At 35.6% G+C, this 18,764-nt stretch overlaps 2 protein-coding genes across 2 annotated transcripts; one reads left to right on the forward strand and one right to left on the reverse strand.

Moving 5' to 3' along the window:
* Positions 1-3,564: 3,564 nt before the first annotated feature.
* Positions 3,565-6,380, reverse strand: LOC131154223 (uncharacterized). The gene is made up of 4 exons (XM_058110477.1): positions 5,881-6,380; positions 5,606-5,787; positions 4,214-4,419; positions 3,565-4,079 (listed from the first exon to the last, which is right to left on the reverse strand). Exons 2-4 carry the CDS (start codon positions 5,693-5,695, stop codon positions 3,815-3,817), a joined length of 561 nt encoding a protein of 186 aa, XP_057966460.1. The 5' UTR covers positions 5,696-5,787; positions 5,881-6,380; the 3' UTR covers positions 3,565-3,814.
* A 6,316-nt stretch (positions 6,381-12,696) lies between these two features.
* Positions 12,697-17,439, forward strand: LOC131160423 (uncharacterized). The gene is made up of 8 exons (XM_058116095.1): positions 12,697-12,864; positions 13,065-13,315; positions 14,937-15,069; positions 15,165-15,268; positions 15,476-15,816; positions 16,067-16,221; positions 16,339-16,419; positions 16,522-17,439. Exons 2-8 carry the CDS (start codon positions 13,224-13,226, stop codon positions 17,134-17,136), a joined length of 1,521 nt encoding a protein of 506 aa, XP_057972078.1. The 5' UTR covers positions 12,697-12,864; positions 13,065-13,223; the 3' UTR covers positions 17,137-17,439.
* The last annotated feature ends 1,325 nt before the right edge of the window (positions 17,440-18,764 follow it).

Consider the following 18,764-nt stretch of genomic DNA (forward strand, 5'->3'; position numbering starts at 1 on the left):
TAGATTTATCCCTACCCCTTCTACTGTCTTTCACAGTAATTAACTCACTTTTTCTTATTAGTGCATTATATGTTCTACGTTGCAAGTATTCAAACCATTTGAATCGTGTCTTCCTTAGTTTATCTTTTATAGGAGTTGTACCTAACTTATTACGAATATATTTATTTTTTTATTTATCTTTTAGTATTATACTGATCATCCGTCTAAACATTCACATATTGACAAAAAATAAAGAAATTTCAAGATCCATAAAAATTTAATTTAAGAATATCATCAAAATTTAGAAAAAATTTAAAAGTTAGAAACTTCAAATATTCCATAAAATGTTAGAAAATTGAAATTCAACTCTAAAATTTTCAAAGAGACTAAACCAATTTCATTGATATCATAAAAATCTCATTAGAGTTTAGAAAATTTCAAAATTCATAAAATTTGAAAAGTATTGTAAAACTCATAAACCTCTAAAGAAGTATAATAAGAACTCAAAAAATCTAAAAAATCCCAAAGATTCATGAATTTCTATAAAAATTAATTATCGTACAATATGATGTATAGATTGAGGATATTTTAAGCATATTATGAGCCTAGAATATTAATAAAAGGATCCAAGCAAATATGCATTAACACTAAATATTTTAATATGATTTATCAAATATAAGACATTTTTGAAAATATCTCTATTAATTAAACTTTCCTGCTTTATCTAAATAAAGTCCATCTCTAATTGAAATTATAAATTATTTATTATTTAAGAGAAATTAAAGAGAGAGAATAATCACTTTTGAAAGTAAAAGAGAAATAAAATAATTACAAATGAACATCCGTGTCATTGGTAAATAAGCTCGCGTATTAAATATAAATTTGTTTAATTTTGGTTCTTTCTTTGACCCTAGAAGATTTAGTTCTTATACCAATTTTTTTTTTTTTTTTTGGCTTTAGAAGAGATTTTAAAATAATAATAATAATAATTTCATATATGGAGAGTTATTTGTTAAAAAAATTAGTCATATCTAGCTTGACTATTTTTAGTTAGTTTCTGCCAATTATGAAAAAATTTATTTATTTATGTTAAAATCACAAAAAGATATGTTGGCATAAATTATAATATTTATAGTGGTCTGACCTTTCTTTGAACCCTGCATAAGCAAGAGCTTTGTGTGTCAAGCTAATTTTTTTTTTTTTTAAGACGGATGCGTACTCTGGGCTAATAAATAAAATAAAATAGAGGTGGCTGTAATTAAGAATTGTGTAAGATGATTCCTCCAATATGATTTTTAAATAGTAAATCCTATCAAATTATAGGTAAGCCCTGTAATACTCAATATTAGCTATATTTTGATTACTGAAAAAAACTTAACGGAGAGGCCACGTTGTTCTTCCAGAATGATCTAATTTTTTTCTTCCCAAATTGGTGCTGCGGCCGACACAAAAGGAGAAGAAGAAGCGTGATTCTGCTTGCCAGCCTAGAAATTATCTGTCATGATGAGGCTTGCCATGCTGCCTGTCTGTCTATCTATGGCCATGAAAATCGTCATAATGCAAATTCTCCATTGCTTCACGCCCGCCTTGATTCATGGTGAAAAATTTAAACAAGCATTCGGTACATTTGGGATTTTGGGTTTTGTCTTGTGCCAAATGGCAAATGGGAATTAGTGCACGCCAGAATCACACCTATATATGACTATGCCAGAATACATATTTGACCTCACACACCTTCAACTTCACTTTTTAAAATTTATTTGATAGATGCAACAAATATTACTTAACTATTATAATATTTATGTGGAACGATGAAGGAGGAATATATAAAAATATCTTCTCATAATTAATCAAGTCACATGTTATTCAGCTTATATGTTGCTAAAATTTAAAAATATAATTGAAGGAGAATTGATTTATTATAATTAATTAAATCTCATGTTATTAATAGACTTAATGTACAGCTTATGTGTTTGGGTTCACTAAAATTTAACAAAATTAATGAATGATGGCGAATCAATTTTAAAACTCAATAGATAAACTAAAATAATAATTTTACCCTTGCAATACTCTTGTAAAGGTAAGATTACGTATTATAGACTTTTTATGATTCGTCCCTTCTCTTTATATATATATATATATATATATATATATATATATATATTTTTTAAAAGTTTTGAAGATTATGACTTTTTCATTAAAAATTAATGTTATAACCGAGAATAAAGCAAGGTGTAATCATTATCTTAACAGATTATTCTAGTGTCTAAAGGTATTCATCACCATGATATAAATAAAAAAATCTTGTAATAATAAATAAAATGCTCAATGTTAATCGAAGAAAGTTGCTTTTGCACCGGAGGAGACAAGTTTATAAAATGTCCAAATTAATGTTGACAATATATATATATATTTTTTTAAATCTTTACCTTTCATTCAAAATTGTGTTGAGTGCATTACTACTCTGAATACTATGACCCACAGAAACTGGCAAGAGTCTTGGTTTCTCATTTCTCATATGCTTGAAGTGCATAACAAAACTTAAAGTTGTAGTTCAAAGGCAATCATGTTGTATTTTGGCCTGTCCCTTCATTGGAGTGGAATGAATTTGATGTAGGTGACCACACCGAAATTGACTCTCTTATTTTTATTGTGTTTGTATTGTAATCACTACGGATTTGAAAGTCTTAGACTATGTTTGTTTGATTTGAATAACGTCTGAACAAAGGTTCTATTTGAATTGATTTATTGAATAAGTGAATCGATTAGACATTAAATCGTTTGGCGATAATTATTAATTTTCTTAAAATTCATATAATAGAATCATACATGTAGACATGCTCAAATCAAATTCAAATGTTTCTTCTCTAATTGTATCCCTTATAAAAATAAAAATAAAAACACAAACTCAGTACCCAGGTGATTAAAATTAACGTAATAAATTTTATTTTTGAACCATAATAATTTATATTATTTATATTTACAATTATAAATTAAATATATGACAATAAAATATTATTTATGTTAACTTAAAAACTTTAACTTACATAATTACTCATTAATTTTATCAAATGCTTATGTTCTTTTGCTTTGAGAAGGTTAAAATTTAAAAAACAACATATATTTAGATTTTAGAAACCGAACAGTTAAAATAATTTAAACTTTAAATTCAATGGGCATATCAAGTTCAATTTTGAGCTGATTCACAAAAATCAAATTTGAATTAAGTATGACTTAACGACCCATCAGTGCCAACTAACTCCATTTTATTTCTACGTAGGTTTCTCCACCCACATAGGGCTCGCTGCTTAGCATCTCCATCAGGAAGCTTTCAGCCTTTCACACATTACTATTTTCTACCCACCCCTCGCCACGCAACCACGCACCATTTAATACACGCACCCACCAAACATCGGACCCAAAAAAAAAAAGAAAAAAAAAATGTAATGATTCGAAATTGCTAGACCATAAGTTCCATCTCTCATGAACACCATTAAAATACTTCTACAAGATATTCAGAGTAGGTGCTTGCTTACATCATGCGAGTCCATATTATATAACTCCCCCCACACATGAATGGGAATATTGCAATAATAATCTACTGCTATTATATTTTTATAACACAATCATGGAAAAATTTCTTACAGGGATCATGGAAGTCGACAACAAAAAAAATGGAATGTGTGTCTAGAACTACTACACTGTCCAAATCCCTAAAACACAAAATCCAATCCAAAGCAAGAAATCGAGTAACATGGTTGATAGCAAGAAACAATCCACATAAATGTAGGAGTGATTTCTATTGCTAAGTGATGGTTGAGGTCACCTCAACTTATTAAGCTGAGCCGTAGGTTCCCATGCCCAAACCAGTGTCTCTGCCATATGGTTGGGAGCTTCCCTTGGCCTTGGAATAGCAAATGTAGTATAGTTCGGAAACTATAGCGGTGAAGAAAATGAAAGCTGCCCCTGCCCCGAAAACCCCCTTCCTCACGGTCTCGCAAGATGGGGGGTTCTCGTTGAAAATTGTTCTGTACTTGGTGTGGTATGCGTTCCTCACCGAACCCGCCAACAAGCACACCTCCGCAATGAAGAAGAATATCCTGATATGCACAATTTTGATAATAAATAAATATGCAAACAACCAAATTTGTGATGTACAGATTGAAATGAGAATTTTGTGCTTGTCAACAACCATGACTGCTAAATCGAGTGTGAACAGGCATAACATATGTACCAGCAGGTAATGAAAAGGATAACAGCCCAAGCCCTTGAACCACTTGGATTCAAAGCCTTCCCACAGCAGAAGCACCGGCTTGCCACCACGATGATAGCTTGACTGGCCATGAGGAACAAGAAGGCACCCACGCCCAAACCAGTTGAAATGTCGGAGTCATAGACACAATGGTTATATTCCTTTTCGCTGTCTTGGACAATCTGGGCCTGTAAAAAGAACAGGCATTTGGATAATTTGGCTTTTAGGGAGAAGGGACTGGCCTTGGGCCAGAGAGTAAAATGTAGAATCAGGCATAAAGAGATTGCATACTGCTGAATTCTATGCCAAGTATATACTTCAGAAACTCAGCTGTTGAAAACAATAAATTAATAGAAGAACTTAAAAAATGTTAGTCAAACAATAGTTAAATTAACACAAGAACTAAGTCTCGAGGCAATAGCCGCATTATCATATAATTGGATAATCACACTTGACTTGCTTACAAACAATACCTGATAATTATCTGGCTTATTTATATATTTATTTGGGGGAAGTTGGGAAAGTAAGAACATCCGCTCAAGTTAGATTGATAGAACAAAATCAAAACATCATAAAAAACTAAGATTCAAGTTTTAAATTCTCTCTCCATCTGTTTTCCAAAGTGTAATGAAGGGTAAAATTTACAATTGATCTTTTTTCTTTTCAAAGAACGAAGGAAAATGAAAAAGTAACACAGATTCTGCTTCATTTCCGGCAAAAACTGAAAATTTATTAGTATGAGATGCAACTAAGAGGGTAATCCCATGAAGATTTTTGAAGGAAAGTTATGGAACAATGGCTTATCAGCTGATCAGAGAAAAAAACTCTTTCTTTTTTTATTTACAATCGTTGGCATCACCAAGGAGTCTAAATTTCTGAGATCTGGGTGATTTGGGCACCAAAAACCATTAATTCAAATGTTCTTCTAATCATTTTGGTTTTCCAAATTGGAGATTAAAACTCCTATCTTGTTTTTTGTCTCTGTAATCCAAATTGTCCGCGTGCTTGTGTCTCTATGTGTTTTCAATTTAACTGGAAAAGAAACAGTAGCAGATCTGCAACTTTCACAACAAATTTGCATACCAAGAGATCCGAAAAAAGACGAGAAATACAGACACAACATGCAAAAGCCCACGACCCATTTCGCCAAATTAGTAATAGTACCAGCTCAGTTGAATAGAGAAGGTATTTGTTATTTCCTCCAATGCAATACCAAGTTAATTAGAAATGTTAGATTAAATCTTACTTTCTATCTCCTCCTTTTCTCAGCCATCAAACAGAGCATTCAGGTTTTATCAAAACAATCAAAAGCCCATCCTTAATTTTCCACTCAGACGAGAGAGAGAGAGAGAGAGAGAGAGAGAGAGAGCTCACAGTGCTACGCCTCTGCTCAGCTGTGACGGCGAGGGAGAAAGCAATGACATCAAAGACGAAAACTAAGACCAGAAGCACCGTCGAAGCCATTGTTGGAATAATTGAAGCTCCAGAACCAACCAGATCAACTCCTGTTCTTCTTCCCTTGCTCTCTCTACTCCCCCACCACCTCCTTCTCTTCACTACATATACAAAAAATCAAAGAAGTATCCATTAAGCATGAGGGGTCGAGAGAGAATGGCCCCATACCAAAGAAAAGGACTCCGCACCAGTACCTGAAGAGGGTATTCCACCTGCACCGCTTCTCGCATGAATTCCTTAAAAACAGCGTACACCTGTTTTATATATATTCCAAAAAAACAAAAGTACAGCTAGGCAAGGTACAAGGCACAATCCCTATACAGCCCGAAACTCTGGGGCTGTTTTCGGTTATTCCAGAAATCGAGAAATTTGCACCGCACCAGAAAGTAACCGCGTGGCTTGTTCTGTGAAATGTGAAGAAGACTCCTTGTCGGTGAAGAAGTTGGATGGTATGTCTTGCGTTACAGAAAAGCAAAAAGGCCCCGATGCTTCTTAAAACCTGTTAATAATTTATTAGTTGGGATCCGATGCACTGAAGGGGAAAAAGCTTAAAACAGAAGAAAGATTATGGTTTGGGTTTTGGATTCGGTGTTGCACTGCTGCTTTCTTTCTTTTTTTTTTTGGGGGCGTGGGCATCTTCTTGGGCCATGTTAGATGTGCGTGGTACAGGTTGCGCTGCTCTTTAAAATATGTCTGTTGTTCATTTTTTTTTTACCATAAAATAATGGCTGGGCAAACTAATGACGTGTATACTGAAATAGGTGGGTGTGGACCCACTTGTTTGTTATTATTAATTTAGATTGGCCATTGCCCATTGGGGCTTTATTTTCTTTTCTTTAATAGGTTAGATACACAGATTGTGAATGGGTTGGTAATTTAGTTTGGTAAGGTATATTTGAGTGTTTTAGAAATTTTAACGAGTGATTTTGGGATTATTTTTGAGGTTTTGTAAATCGTTTGTGAGTATCATTTTAATATAGGTTATATAAAGGTAATGTTCTACGATCTACTAGAGCTACAACCATCATCTTATTTAAACTTAAAGCAAGTGATAGATCACTATCTTATTTTTACTTGATTTGTTAAGTGTATAAAAGATAATGAGTGGTTTGACAGTGTTAGAACTAATCGATAATTAAGAGAATCAATAAATAATAAAAATAAATATAAAAATAGATACAAAATTTATGTGGTTGGCATAAAGCTTATATGAATTGACAAATATGTTAAGAGAAATTCAATAAGAGATTGACTGCAACAGCATATAAAATGTCACTCTCTGTCACCATCTAAAAAGACCCCAAAAAATCCACTAGTGTATTCTCTTGAATTAGCACCCTTCTCAAATTAAGGGAAGAAAATGAATGCTCTCTCAAATTTGGGTAGACAAATTAACTCTCCCTTGAAGTTAATATTCTCTTCATTATTTTTTTCTCTTCTCCTTAAATGACCTTCTATCTGTTACAAATAATTTTACTCTATGTTTGGAGAGACCTTAGATTTGAATAAGATGTAATACAAAATTGTTTTTAAATTTGTTTAAATCCACTGAAATCCAAATTCAAGGTCCAAGGTCATTACTCCCAAATGCAAAGTTATTCTTTGAACCTTGGATTTAGTTTGAAGCATGAGTGTATTGACAAGCATGGGAGAAAAAAAAAAAATTTTAAGCCTTTATTTGTGGCTTGACCATCATGCTTGAGACAAGAGAGCACATGTATTGCATTGTGATCTTATTGCTATCAACATTCATTAATCAATTGCAATCCTTCCTCAACATTAACCTACGTATTACATAGAGATTCATACTTTCTTGAATCTTTCTCTTGTCAATGCCTCCACCCTTCTCTGTACTACTCCAGTCTCCTTTGACCTATGCAGTATCATCCACTTATATGATGAAGGATTCGCAAGGCTGTCCAACCTAAGGTTCCTAGTTCTAGTTGCACTAAGATTGTAATTTATATGAGTTCAAAGTAGAGCTAATGTCACAAGGGCATGCTTTGCATTTGAATAGGATACTAGACTTAGAACTATATATGTATAATGCCAACTTCCCATTTATTTAGGAAACTTTGAGCATTGGGGTAAGCATGATTGGATTAAGAATACAATGCACACATATAAAAACTGCATCTAAGCTTGAGCTCAAATGAAAGGAAAAGAAAAAGAAAAAAAGAAAAAAGGAGTGAAGAAATGGAATCCATGAGCAATTCAAAATTCCAAGTAATTAAGACACTCAAAGGGTCGAAGATATTACTACTAAAATCATAACCAAGAAACAAATGCCAAAAAGCTAAAGCTAATGCAACACTTTTCTCCATTTTCGTGGGAATACATTCACAATCAGTAAGTTTCCTATAAAAATCATTACTCTGATTGTTATGAAATAGCCCTCAAACAATGCACAACGGTATAACAATTTGTGTAAAGGAATAACAAGTAAATAAAACAATAACAAGAACAATAACAACAGAAATTATGTGGTTTGACAAAGCCTACATTCACAGGAGCAAAAGACAAGAATTCACTATCTCTTTGTCCAAATTACATGACATGAATTCTCTCAATTCTCTCTTTAACCACACTTGACTTACTATATACAATATATTCTATGTATATACAAGCCCCCTCAAAGATTTCCTCCTAAAACCCAACCAAAATAACATCCAAATATTCAAAATTCAAAAAATTGTGCAGTCTGTTCCGAGCCAAACCGTCGACGATTTTCCTAAAACCAATGATGGTTTCCTCTACTCCGCTGCACCTTGATTTCCTTTATGTTTTCCCTTAGTATGTGAGACATAATTCACAACAAACTCCACCTTGGTGAACATATGTGTGAAGCCCCGATTTTCAAACCATTTTTTTAATATATATAATCAATAATACTCAAACATCAGCCACGTCAGAGTCTCTGATACTATATCAGCATACCTCGACCCGAAATGGGTACCGCGTAATCAGTCAAACTTACTTAAACAACCCTAACAGTGGAAGTCAATATTTACAAACCATCGAGCATACAAATACCCAGAGTAATATACATCCATATATATATATATATATATATATATATATATATATATATATATATGTATGTAGAATAACAACACCAAGATTTGTTTTGAAGAAACGATTGAAGAGATAACAAAAAATTTTATTGCAACAATTGGATTACAACAATTTGTCCAACCATGCACTCACTAAATGAGGTTCAAGGGCGAAAAGACAACAAATAGAAAAACAAAAGAGGACACAATCTTGCAGTCAGGATGTGTGTAGTGCTCCGGTTTTGGGGGGGGGGGTTTATTTATAGCCTTTGGTCCGTGGAAGGTGGTGGTAGCTCCCCTACCATGGCCGACTTTGACATTAGTGGCTGACTTTGATATTAGTGGTCGTCTTTGACATACCTTGCCCACTGTTCACACTGGATAGGCCATATCGTCTTGGAGGGTGTTGCCCCCTCATATCCCCCACCAGGGGCGCTGCCCCCAAACCTCTATATCTTGGAGGAGAATGTCTTCTCTCTTCATAGTACCATTGTGGTCTACCGCCTTGACCTCATCTGAATCATACGCTAGGTAAGTGTGTCAATTAACTCGTGGGAGGTAGGCATTACACACATATACACCAACACCCCCCTCAGTGTCCACCTACGCTCTTGAACCAACACCAAGAACATCCCGATGCTTATTATGGAAGTCAGAACTACCCAATACTTTGGTGAAGATATCTGCATTATTATCTTCTGTTGGGTTATACTCCATCTCAACAACCTCATCCTCAATGAGTTCTCGTATGTAGCGATACTGAATCTTAATGTGCTTGATTTTTGGATGGAACATCGGGTTCTTACTGATAGCTATGCAACTTTGATTGTCACAGTAAATTAGAGTTGTAACATTTATCGTTATCCCAATATCAGTAAGAAGTCTTCTTATCTAGATAACTTCAAATGATGTGAGATAAGCTGACTTGTACTCGGCTTCTGTGGATGATAGCAACACTGTTAGCTGCTTCTTACTTGTCCACGAGATAATTCTGTTAATTTAGGTGTAATCCCAAGAGGGGGTTGAATTGAGTATTTTAAAAATCTTTAATATTATTTACCACTTAATCTCTATTTCTATATTTAACAAATTAATTGCAGGGGTTTGAAACTGATTCAAATTATTATCTCAATGAATTCTATTTTACCCAATTAATTATTAAGTATGTGTGGGGTTATTCAACATACACATATGCAAGATAAGTAATGTAATGCGTTGCGAAAATTAAAGGAGTAAAGGAAGAGAGAAGAAAAACACAGTTTTTACGAGGTTCAGCCAATCCGGCCTACGTCCTTACCTTGAGCAACCCACTCAAGGATTCCACTAAATCCCTACCCCTTTAATCAGGATGGAGCTTCCTTTACATCCGTTGCTTACAAGAGGCACAGTTTCCTCCTCACCCGGTTCACAACCCGAACTGTGATTATAACATAGAATTTCAAATCTGCAATACAACTCAATACTGCTTCTAACAAAACTAGTGAGTACAATTGAAAACCTCACCCATTCCAATCGTGCGTCAAGTCAAAAGGTCTTGAACAAAACAATTTTCAGATAAGAAAATGAGACAACACTTCAAGGTGTGAGCCAATTTTCGGGCAGAGATGAGATTAAAGGAAAAATATGGAACACACAGAACATTGTGAAGAATAAGATCTTTTGTTACTCTCACTGTGCCAATATGGGTTACAAAAATAGCTTTTGCATTAGGCAAGTTTACAGAGTAAGAGACTTCAGCTGTTATGGAAGTGAAGAAGCAAGTTGCACAGACCATATGATATGTTGCACTTGTGTCAATTATCCAGGGAATAGATGAAATATCTTTGGGCTTGGTGGTGTAAGCTAAGAGCCATAGAGGTATACCAGAGAACTAAGGAATGTGTGCATCATGAGGAGTAGCAATAGCAGTTTGAACAGAGTGAACCAAGGCTTGACTGGTCTGCTGGAGCATGGCCATCAGTTGCTGGTATTGCTCTTGGGTTATAGTGCTTTGACCTTCATGAGTTCCTTATTCTGGAACAGGTAGAGGAGATGCTGAAAATTGATGAGCATACGAGCCAATAGGTGGAATCCTACCATGAAGTCTGTGCCCTGGAGGACAGCCATGAAGTTTATAACATTTCTCTGCAGTATGTCCACGAATATGGTAGTGATTGCACACTAGTTTTCTGGGGTTGGCCTTGAAACACCTCTCCAGAGAGTGACCATGAATTTTGCAATGAGAATAGTAGAATTTGTCATGTCTCTGAGAGTTGTTTTGAGGTGTGAGCTGTCTGGTGCTATCCTTGGCTAGGAGAGCAAGGGGTTCAATAGGAGAAGGGTCAGAAGATATCTCTCTACGCATCTCTTCCTGTTGGAAAATTGAGTAAACTTCATTAATTGGGAAAAGGTTTAATAAGCAATATCCGTGCCTTCAAACCTTTGTAGGAGTCATTGAGTCCCATTAGGAATTTCATTACCCAGTCCCTTTGTTGATTTTCGATCACTGCTTTCAAACCACCATAGCTACAGCTAGGGATGGATTCATAGTTCATCAATTCATCGAGAAGTGTTTTTAGCTTGGAGAAGTAACAACTCACTGAATCTTGTTGTTGCATCAAGGCAGCTATCCCTTGTTTGATTTCATAAATCCTTGGGGCATTTTGCTACGCTAGACGATGCTCAAGCTCAACCCACAACTGATGTGCCATTTCTGTATATAGGGTGCTACATTTGATGTCAACCGACATGGAGTTTTGCAGCCAAGTAATAACAATGTCATTGCATCGAAGCCAATGATCCATCAAGGGACTGTCAAGATGAGTTGGCTCACAAATGCTGCCATCGATGAAATCTAGCTTGTTCTTAATACGCATGGCACACTTCATTGACCTTGCCCAAGGATGATAATTGCTGGAATCCAACACTTACGTGACGAGTAAAGCTCCAAAGTGGTTGTTAGTGCTGATGAGGTATGGGTTACTGGGCTGTGATGGATCAAGATTGTTTGATTGATGGTTTGAGGCTGTTGAATTGGTGTTTTGGTTTTGGTTTTGATTGGTGTCTTGATCGGAATTGGTAGAGTCAATTCGAGCCATTAAGACCAACTTGGCTTTGATACCATAAAACAAATTGAAACAAAATGAAGAGAGCACTGGAAGAAGAAAGAGTAGTATAGAAGAAGAAAGAGTAGTATAGAAAATAGAGGAAGGTAATGAGGCAGTAAAAGGACTTCAAGAATTCATCCTGTTTTCTTACACCTAGAACTGTACACCATGAGCAAGATAAATAGGGAGAACGAATAACAGAATAAGAAAATCTCGAGTAAAAATAACTGACCAAGTAAAAAAAAAAAAGATAACAACAAAAAAAGAATAATATGAACAAAAAATAGATTTGTTGAAGTCATTCACTTGGGGTCCCCTTCCTTCAAATTTTTGGTGTGAGCTAGGGAGCTGAGCTGGAGTCTGAGTTGGAGCTAAAGACTGGGCATCTTCAATACGTAATAGCCGCCCACAAGATGGAGAGTAGATGTTTTCTACTCCCATCTTAGACAGGTGAGAATAAAATAGGGAAAAGGCTATAAGTTTGGTGAACATATCTGTCATTTGCGAGTTGCTACTGACATGGTGAGTAATCAGACTAATATCTTGAATTTTTTCGTGAATAAGATGACAATGTAGCTCAATGTGCTTTGTGCGTTCATGGAATAATGGGTTCGCAGTAATGTGTAAGGCAGCCTAGTCATATAAGAGAGTGGCAGGTTGAGGATGAGGCACATGGAGATCATTCAAGTAACGGATCCAAGTCAATTCGCAGCAATGCCTGTGGTGGTACCGATTGTGGTAGTACCATTTGTTGTAATGGCTCTGCCCAAATCAATCAAATTGAACTTCAAATGAGGAGCTTGGAAGTGTCATCCCCATTGAACACGCTGGATAGTAGCTTATCCAGTGATGAATTCAGGAGATCGTATTCGAAGTCAAATGGCATGGAAACCAAAGTAGAAGCAGGAAATTGCCAGAAGTGAATGTTGTGATTTTTTCAGAAGCTCGAGCAATATATGTAATTTATCAACTGGTGCACAGAAAATCGAGTTATGCACAAAAATTAGAGAGATCAGTAGGGGAGAGATTTGAGATATGAGTAAGTTATATTTAAGATTAACATTTTGGTGCAGGAAAACAAAATGGCTATATGTTCGACAATCGTAGTTAGATTTTCTTGGATTTGTAAATTTAGTTTAAAACTTATGTTTGTAAGAAAAATGAAAGATTTTTTTGTTATTAGTGACATTCTTCTTCTTTTCTCCCTGCTTTCTTCTTCTTCCTACTTCCTTTCTTCAGCAAGCATTGCATCGGTAACGCCAGAATCGCCAAACTCGGATTCAGCATAACAATGCGTCGGAGAACTATGGATTTGATTTGGGGGCTTGAGTTGCGAACAGAGGTGGCAAGCGGTGGCTTTCCACCGGAGGTACCGGTGGGTGTGGCACTACAGTGACGATGGAAGTGTCGCGGCTACGGCGGCAGCGGCAGCGGCGGCTCAAGGCTCTGACATCAATCGTTTACGTAGGAGAAACGTCCAGCGCAAAAGGGTAAAACCAAATTTCCAATCCATTAACCTTCTTGATTCGATAACGATTTGGACAAAAGCTAATGATCGCATTCCCAAACGAAAAAAGAAAAAAAAGATGTCAATTTTCAGAAATTCCCTAAAAGAACTTGGGGGTCTCCCAAAAAATCAGCTACATATATGTAGTCTGCGTGAAAGAATGGAGAAATGCACTCTGTTGCATTTTGAAACAGCCGACTTAGAGCCCAAATCTCACAAAGCGAAAACTTTACATATATATGATATCACCTTACCATGTGTTGAAGATCCATATATCTTTGCCATTGCTTCTTTATATATATATATAGCTCTTTAGATTTATGTGTTCTTGGTTTCTTCATTTCTGCATAGTCCTTTCTCTTTGAATTGTAGCTAGAATGACAGTCTCACCATCACAGAAAGGAAAAAACATTGAGAAGACACCAGGGTGTTTTTGCTTTATGTTTGGGTTTTTGTTTGGATGCAGTAGAGGCTCCAGATGGAGAGAAGCCAACAAGTGGTACTCAGCTCATCAATCCTCTCATGCGATCCTCTTTTGTTTTGTTTTGTCCCTTTTTTTTTTTTTTTTTTTTCCTTTAATTCTCACTTAAATCATTTTTATTTTGAATCCTGTGTGTATACATATACACACACACACACATATACTCATATGGGATCTTCTATATGATACACAGCCGAAGGTGGGTGTTGTACCACTCCCCTTTAGCCTCCAACAACAAAACAACCATCACCGTTCACCAAGTCTCAAATCCACGGGTGAGTTCGCGTTTGGTAAAACTTTTAACAATCAGCTTTAAACTTTTTTGGTACAGATTTGAAACTTTTAATTTAATTTTTTTCTCAATAAATTATTCAATTTCATCGTTGCTCTTACTTTTTTATTTTTTAAATATTACAAAAACTATCACCGTTATTTTAAATATTTTTAAGCACCTTTGAACTTAGTATCAAAATCACGGTATTCCTCCGCCATAAATGAGGAGTTTTCTAATAAAGAAATGAGATGTCGCCCTATTTTATGAAAAAAATAAAAAATAAAAAGCACCTTTGAACTTTTTGCCAAATACTCAAAAGCCCATTTTTTCTTTCTAGTAGTGTTTTTTTCATGAGAAGGTTAAATATTTTTAAAATAATATTGAAAAACTCATTTTCATCAACTCCATTTTAAAACTCCTTTTAAAAAACCAAGGGGGAGGGAGCAAACTAAGCATAGATAAGGTTGCATGAATCTTTTTCCACTAATTTGATGAACTATTATTAAATATTTTTATTTTTTAAAAAAATGATGGTCTTCAAGACCTTTTGAGCTCTTGACTATAGACCCGCCTCTCTATCCTTCTCCACTTAACCACTAAGATTGTTTTAAATAATTGTCTCTGAGACCCTTTGCACACTCTATAGCCCCCAAAACTTGAAACTTGACATCCCAAACAGGAGAGATGTTATCATAGTAAGTCTAATTAGCAGATTTTCAATCTAATGCCTTGAAATAGGAGGCGTGCGCGTGCGCACACACAGACATATGTCTAGGGATGGATGTTTTATCAGGTTCATACACCAATGGCACAATGGATTATTTATATATGTATGCATGGATGTTGCAGCAAGAGGCTGATAAAGCTACTACAAGGTCATCTAGCAATTCAGAAGACGAGAATAAATTCTATCATAAGGCATTCGTGTGCTGATATTGCTCAATTACTCCAAAATGGCCACCATAAACTAGCTGTACGTAGGGTACGAATGCTCAATCTCGACAACTATATACCCAGTGATATATCTATTTTTCTTGATCTGTACTAAATGCTTGTTTATGCTTATTCCGCGTATAGGTTGGGCTGCTCTACAGGGACCAGTGCAGGTTATCTGCTTATGATCAACTGGAAGAGTACTGTGAATGCATCCTCGCGAGCATTCAAAATATTAGCAAAGACAGGTTCCTGTGCATCAGCGCGTGAACTTTAATTAATTGTTCCATTCTTTTTGTGGACAATAAAAATTGTGCTGTGTTCATTTTTACGATCCTCTTAAATAAGTACCTATGTTGTAGCAAATGAACTTCAATTAAATTATATGCATGATATGTTGTATATGGATGTTCTTGAATCTTGATCATATATAAATACAAATATGCCTGCTGTAGCTTGGCTGCTGATGCTAGTGAAGCAGTATCCAGTCTGATATTTGCTGCATCAAGATGTGGGGAGCTGCCGATGCTAAATTCCATACGAAATCTGTTCAGAAAGCATTTTGGCTGCGCGTTTGTCACAGCCAACGTTGAACTACTACCTGGAAATCTCGTGAATCGTCAAATAAAGCAGAGACTCTGTGTAAAATCAGCACCAAATTCTGTGAAGCTGAAGCTTATCAGAGAAATAACCAGATACTACACTCAAGATGATCATGAGAAAGATGGGGTTGGGCAGGAAGATGAGTTCTTGAATTTGGACATTTACAGTATTTGCAACAATGACAATTTTGAAGGTATGACCAAAGCTTCGAACTTTGAAGATGTGCTTTAGAAGGTTGAGTTCCAATATAAGTCGGCAACTTCTTAGGCATCGTTATGTGAAAATGTTGGCCATATGCAATGTTGGTCTGTAGATTGGTGGTGCATATTTCATTTTAAAAAATTTATTATGATAGTTCATCTTTATTGTTTATGCACAACATTTGCCAATATTATAAATATTTCACTCCATACTTCTAATGTGGATATGATTGCCTATTGAAGAAAATGAAATGGCATCAAGTCTGATATTTGCTGCCTCAAGACGTGAAGAGTTACAGAAACTGCCTTTGCTGCAAAATCTATTTGAAGAACTTTTCGGTTTTGAATTTCTAAGGCACGACATTGAGTTACTGCCTGGAAATCATGTGGAGAGTCAGGTTATTAATTAGTCTTTTTATTTATTTATTTATTTTTTGCTCGTCAGGTTAATTTTATTTCCTTATTAATTTGTTACTCTATTGTTTGTATGAATTCGTATATGTCATGATATGCAGATAAAGAATGATTTATGCATCAATTTGGTACCTATTGAAGCGAAGCTGAAACTGGATCATGAAATGGCTGGAAATCATAAGGTACCTCAGTATGCTGTTACTAAATACCAGTAAGTCTGCACTATCCTCAAAAATATCCGTTTCGGTGTTTATGACTGATAATTTTCTACTGCCCAACTTCAGGATTTTCTTCACCGTAAAAGGGAGTTCGAGTATGAGGAGGAGAAATTTCATGACTTCAGAATTGAAGATGAATGCAAAGGCGATGCTGGAGATAATGTACAAGTTAAAGGATCCAATGAGATGCCAAGAAAACATTATTCACAGTACCGTTCTTCATCAGATTCTGAGAAATTGGTGGTACCATCTGAGTCTTATATAGCTGCAGCTGGAATGGAAAATCAGGAAGAACTTTCTGTTGGGACTAGAGCATGTTATGTCCATGAAACTAGTTTGGATTATCATTGTCTCCAAATGAATGCATCTGCAGTTGGGATGGAACATAACAGACAATCTTCTGTTGGGGGGTCTACCGCACATGATGTCCCTGAGATTCGTGAGATAGGTTGTGTTCTCCAAAATGGGCGCATAAGGTTTGCGAGTAGTGAATCAAAGAAGCATAAGGGGAAGAGAAGACTGAAAAGAGTAAAGAGTCCCACAATGCAACTTTGTGGGCAAGGCACACCTCCTTCCCAAAGCGAGATGGCCCTGGCGTATGATATGTTTAATAGCAGATCTCCTTCTCCAAGCCAGATGGCCCTGGAGTATGCAATGTATTACGGAAAGCAATCCCTATAGAAAGGAGAAAGACTTAAGCTGAAAATCAGTTTCCAGGGGCAGAACAAATGAATTCTGATATCCGGAAGAACTGCTCGAGCTCACTGACTCTTTCCGGAGACTACTGTTTAGTTCCCCCATTCCCCATATTATAGCATAATGTAGTAGTTATATTAGTTCTATTAGTTGTTTTTCATTCTGTTTTTCTGTTTCTTCTGTTTTCTTTCTTTTCCAGCTTCTTCCTCTGGTCATATATACAGAGGCTTCGGTTTGTAATATGGTAAGAGAGGAATATAACCGAAAGTTGCTTTCTCCTTGTTCGAATTCTATCTGCAACTACACACTCTATTTCATGGTATCAGAACAAGAAAGAAAAGAAAGCAGCGTAGCATCACTGTCATGTCCACTTCCTCCAGTTCTCAATGAATAATACAAGTGAAGAAAACAATCCATACCACTTACAAAGTGGTGATTCACTAGGTACAATGCTAGCTTCAAATGTTCTCACTGGGGAAAATTATCATACATGGAGTAGATCCATGATGATGGTCTTGAAGGCAAAGAACAAGATTGGTTTTGTGAATGGAACAATTGTTCATCCAGCATCAACAAATGCTTCAAATGCTTTGTGGGAAAGATGCAATAACATGGTGTCTTCTTGGATCATCAACTCAGTATCGAGAGAAATTGGAGCTAGCATCATTTGCTCCCACACTGCTACAAATATGTGGCAGGATCTCAAGAACAGGTTCACACAAGGAAATGGGCCAAGAATTTTTCAACTTCAAAAGGATTTATCAATGTTAGTTCAAGAAAGCATGTCGATAAGAGATTACTATACAAAATTTAAGTCTTTATGGGATGAATTATCTGACTATAATCAGATTCCCACTTGTTCTTGTGGTGTACTAAGAACATGTACTTGTGATGCCATTTGGGAATTCTTGAAATATCAGGATAAATAGCATGCGATTCAATTCTTGATGGGATTGAATGTACGTTTTTCTCACATTAGAGGGCAGATTCTAATGATGGAACCCCTGCCTGAAATAAATAAAGTTTTTTCTTTAATGGTCCAAGAAGAAAAACAAAGAGAAGTCTGCAAACCTGGGGTAAATGACACAGCTGCACTTATGAGTAAAATGACAGAATCGAATTTTTCAGGCCACAAATTTGCTTCTGAAAATCAGCAACCAAGGAGAGCAAAATTGTTTTGCACTCATTGTAGTTTGAATAATCACATAGTTGACAAATGTTATTAAATACATGGCTATCCTCCAGGTTTTAAATTCAGTAATTCTCGATAGAAAGGAAAGTCTTCATCAGCTAATCAAGTTACAAGCCATCCTCTTGATACAACCTTTGAATCTTATAATAACTTGCCCTTCTCTCAAGAGGACTGTCATAAATTATTAGCTCTAATCCACTCACAACTTGATAAACCCATCGACCATCAAACAACCAATGTTATTTCTACTAATCCTCCACAGAATACCCAAGGTATGATACTTTCTAGTTTTTCTTCGAATTGTTCAATATCTTCATCAACATCTCGGCATCATTGGACTGTAGACATTGGTGCTACATATCATATTATTCATTCCATTAATACTTTTACATCTATAACAAAGCTTTTGGACACTACTGTT

The sequence above is a fragment of the Malania oleifera genome, chromosome 1 (assembly GCF_029873635.1).
Source record: "Malania oleifera isolate guangnan ecotype guangnan chromosome 1, ASM2987363v1, whole genome shotgun sequence".
Taxonomy (NCBI): Eukaryota; Viridiplantae; Streptophyta; class Magnoliopsida; order Santalales; family Ximeniaceae; genus Malania; species Malania oleifera.